We start from the raw sequence: 2,245 nt of genomic DNA on the forward strand, positions 1-2,245 counted from the left end.
ATAATACTATCCCTATTCATCCTAAACTCAACCTGCCCCAGCCACAGGTGTGTCCACTTCTGCTCTGGCCTGTCGCCTGCAGAGTCTCCATCCCCGAACCTCTTCCTGGTAACAAGTCAGATTGCTGCCAGGGTGCCTGGGCCCGTCCTGGGCAAACCTGTTTTTCTGGTGGCTACCAAGTTCCGACCCGCCTGTTGGGAACACCCTCCTCCAACCGTGCAGCCGAGCCAACCTCTAACTGCCCGACCCACTCCACACCAGACTTGTTCACGACCACATTCTTACACAACTCGACAACCGAAGCCTGTTCCTGTCCCTTTCTGCCCACTTCTCCTCCCACCACCTCCACTTTGGATCGCCAGAGCACCACTCAGCCCAAGGGCAGCCAGCGGGAACTTCTGGGCACCCTGGTTCTGTGCCCTGCTCACGACCTCTCCCCAGCTCGCAGCCACTGCATTTGATGCACCAGGGTCAAGTCTAGGCTGTGTCAACACCCAGCCCTCCATCACTAGTCCAAGCTTTTATCTCCGTCTCGCTCCTGCTCCCATACAGCAACTCTCATCAACCCAGCAATTTCCAAGCTGTGTTCCGCCGTGCTGGTGCAGTGGGCTCTGCCCTGGGCTACTAAGTGAGTGATCAGCTCAGCTGGCTGGCTCAGGAAGCCCACACAGCTTGCACCCTGAGGTTCGCGCCCAGAGGGTACAAGGCTACTAAGCGCTTGTTTGCTGACTTCTCCCCATTCAGCACCTCTGGGGCTCAGCACTCAACCTGCCGCCTCTGCCAGGCCTCTCTGGGCGCTGGGCCTCTGTACCTCGCAGGCGCTCCCCGGGTTCCAAGTGGCAGGAGAACCCAAAGTCGGAAAGCCGGATCTGCATGTCATTATCGAGGAGAATGTTCTCGGGCTTCAGGTCTCGGTGCACGATGTTGTTGGCGTGGAGGAAGTTCACGGCTTCCAGGAGAGACCTCATGATGGACCTGGGGACGGGGGTGGGGGTGGCACTGTCTCTGCCTTTCTCCTCGCTGCCCCCGCCTGCCGCCCGCCCCGGGTCCACAGGCTCAGCTAGTACCTGGTCTCCTTTTCGGAGAGGGCCACCTTCTCTGTGAGGTAGTCAAACAGCTCTCCCTTCCGCATCCTAGGAGAGAGGAGGTGTGTGGGAGGGGGGTGCACCCTGTAGGGGGCTGCGATGGAAGTCAGTGCCCACGGGGAAGGTCCCCCCACAAAGGGTTGGTGAAGAGATGCCGTAAGGGAGCTGGATGCTTGGGCCGGTGGGGCTCAGGGACCTGGAGGGCTGAAACAGCTGCATTATGCCAGTGTGAAGCCAGGTAGCAAGATGAAATGCTTCTGGGACTATAATTTAGATAAGTGACTGGCCCCTCTGTAAAAGCCCTCTGAAACCGATAGCGATTTATAGGCCAAATAAACACCGTTAATTGTGTGTGGGGGGATGGGGAATAGGGTGTTTGGAAATTATGTTGATGTGACCCCCAGACATTAAAAGCTAGGGTCATAATTATGAGCTAGACCCCCATCCTTGACATAAGAGAAGAGCGGATGTTGTTGGGGGAGGAATGTTGGTGAAGTTCCACCATGGTGTGATGGACCCTCCGCTGCCTGCTGAGGGTCACTTCAGTCACTGCCCAGAAGGCTTTGTGATTTTTTTTTTCCCAGGTGGGGCGTGGGCTCCATTGTAGAAGCAGCCAGCTCCCAGTGAACACTCATCTTCAAACAGCCTGCTCTCCCTTCCGACATAGGACCACAGGGGGTGGGCGAAGCCAGTGTCCCCTGAGGTCCTAAGGCCCTTTGAATGTGACAAGTCACCGTGGCTTGAGGACCATGCCTCGGCCATGGCCCTGGGGAGCGGAGCGAGAGCCCGAGCGGGGGGCTGGCAGGCAGGCTGCAGGGGGCCCTGGCTGGGGTGGAGGACGGTGTGGTCAGTCTGGGGCCCTGCTGGGTGTGGGGAGGGAGGTACTCACAGGTCAAACACCAGGAACATGAAGCTAGAAGACTCGTAGGAATCGATGAGAGTGACTGGGGAAAGAGGCAGAGAGGCAGGTGCCAGGGGGCGGCTATGGGTCACCGGGGCCTCTCCACCCGAGACGGCAGGGGCTGTGACTGGCAAGGAGGAGAAGCAGAGCAGGGAGGGGCAGGACCCAGAGGCTGACCACTGGGCCAGAGGAAGGGCGCAGAGGCGGGGTCGGGAGAGTGGGCTGTGGGCAGCGCCAGCAGGCGGCGGTGGGGGTGGGG

At 59.3% G+C, this 2,245-nt stretch overlaps 1 protein-coding gene across 1 annotated transcript in view; it reads right to left on the reverse strand.

Moving 5' to 3' along the window:
* PHKG2 (phosphorylase kinase catalytic subunit gamma 2) overlaps positions 1 to 2,245 on the reverse strand; it is a 9,364-nt gene that overhangs the window by 3,304 nt on the left and 3,815 nt on the right. Inside the window, exons 4-6 of the mRNA XM_004705656.2 lie at positions 1,975 to 2,107; positions 1,068 to 1,133; positions 812 to 975 (exon numbers count right to left, since the gene is read on the reverse strand). Coding sequence (XP_004705713.2) covers positions 812 to 975; positions 1,068 to 1,133; positions 1,975 to 2,107 — 363 coding nt within the window. The remainder of the gene's footprint in view (positions 1 to 811; positions 976 to 1,067; positions 1,134 to 1,974; positions 2,108 to 2,245) is intronic.

This window comes from Echinops telfairi, unplaced genomic scaffold (genome assembly GCF_000313985.2).
Source record: "Echinops telfairi isolate 266 unplaced genomic scaffold, ASM31398v2 ScPeMD7_5;HRSCAF=22, whole genome shotgun sequence".
NCBI classification, from domain to species: domain Eukaryota; kingdom Metazoa; phylum Chordata; class Mammalia; order Afrosoricida; family Tenrecidae; genus Echinops; species Echinops telfairi.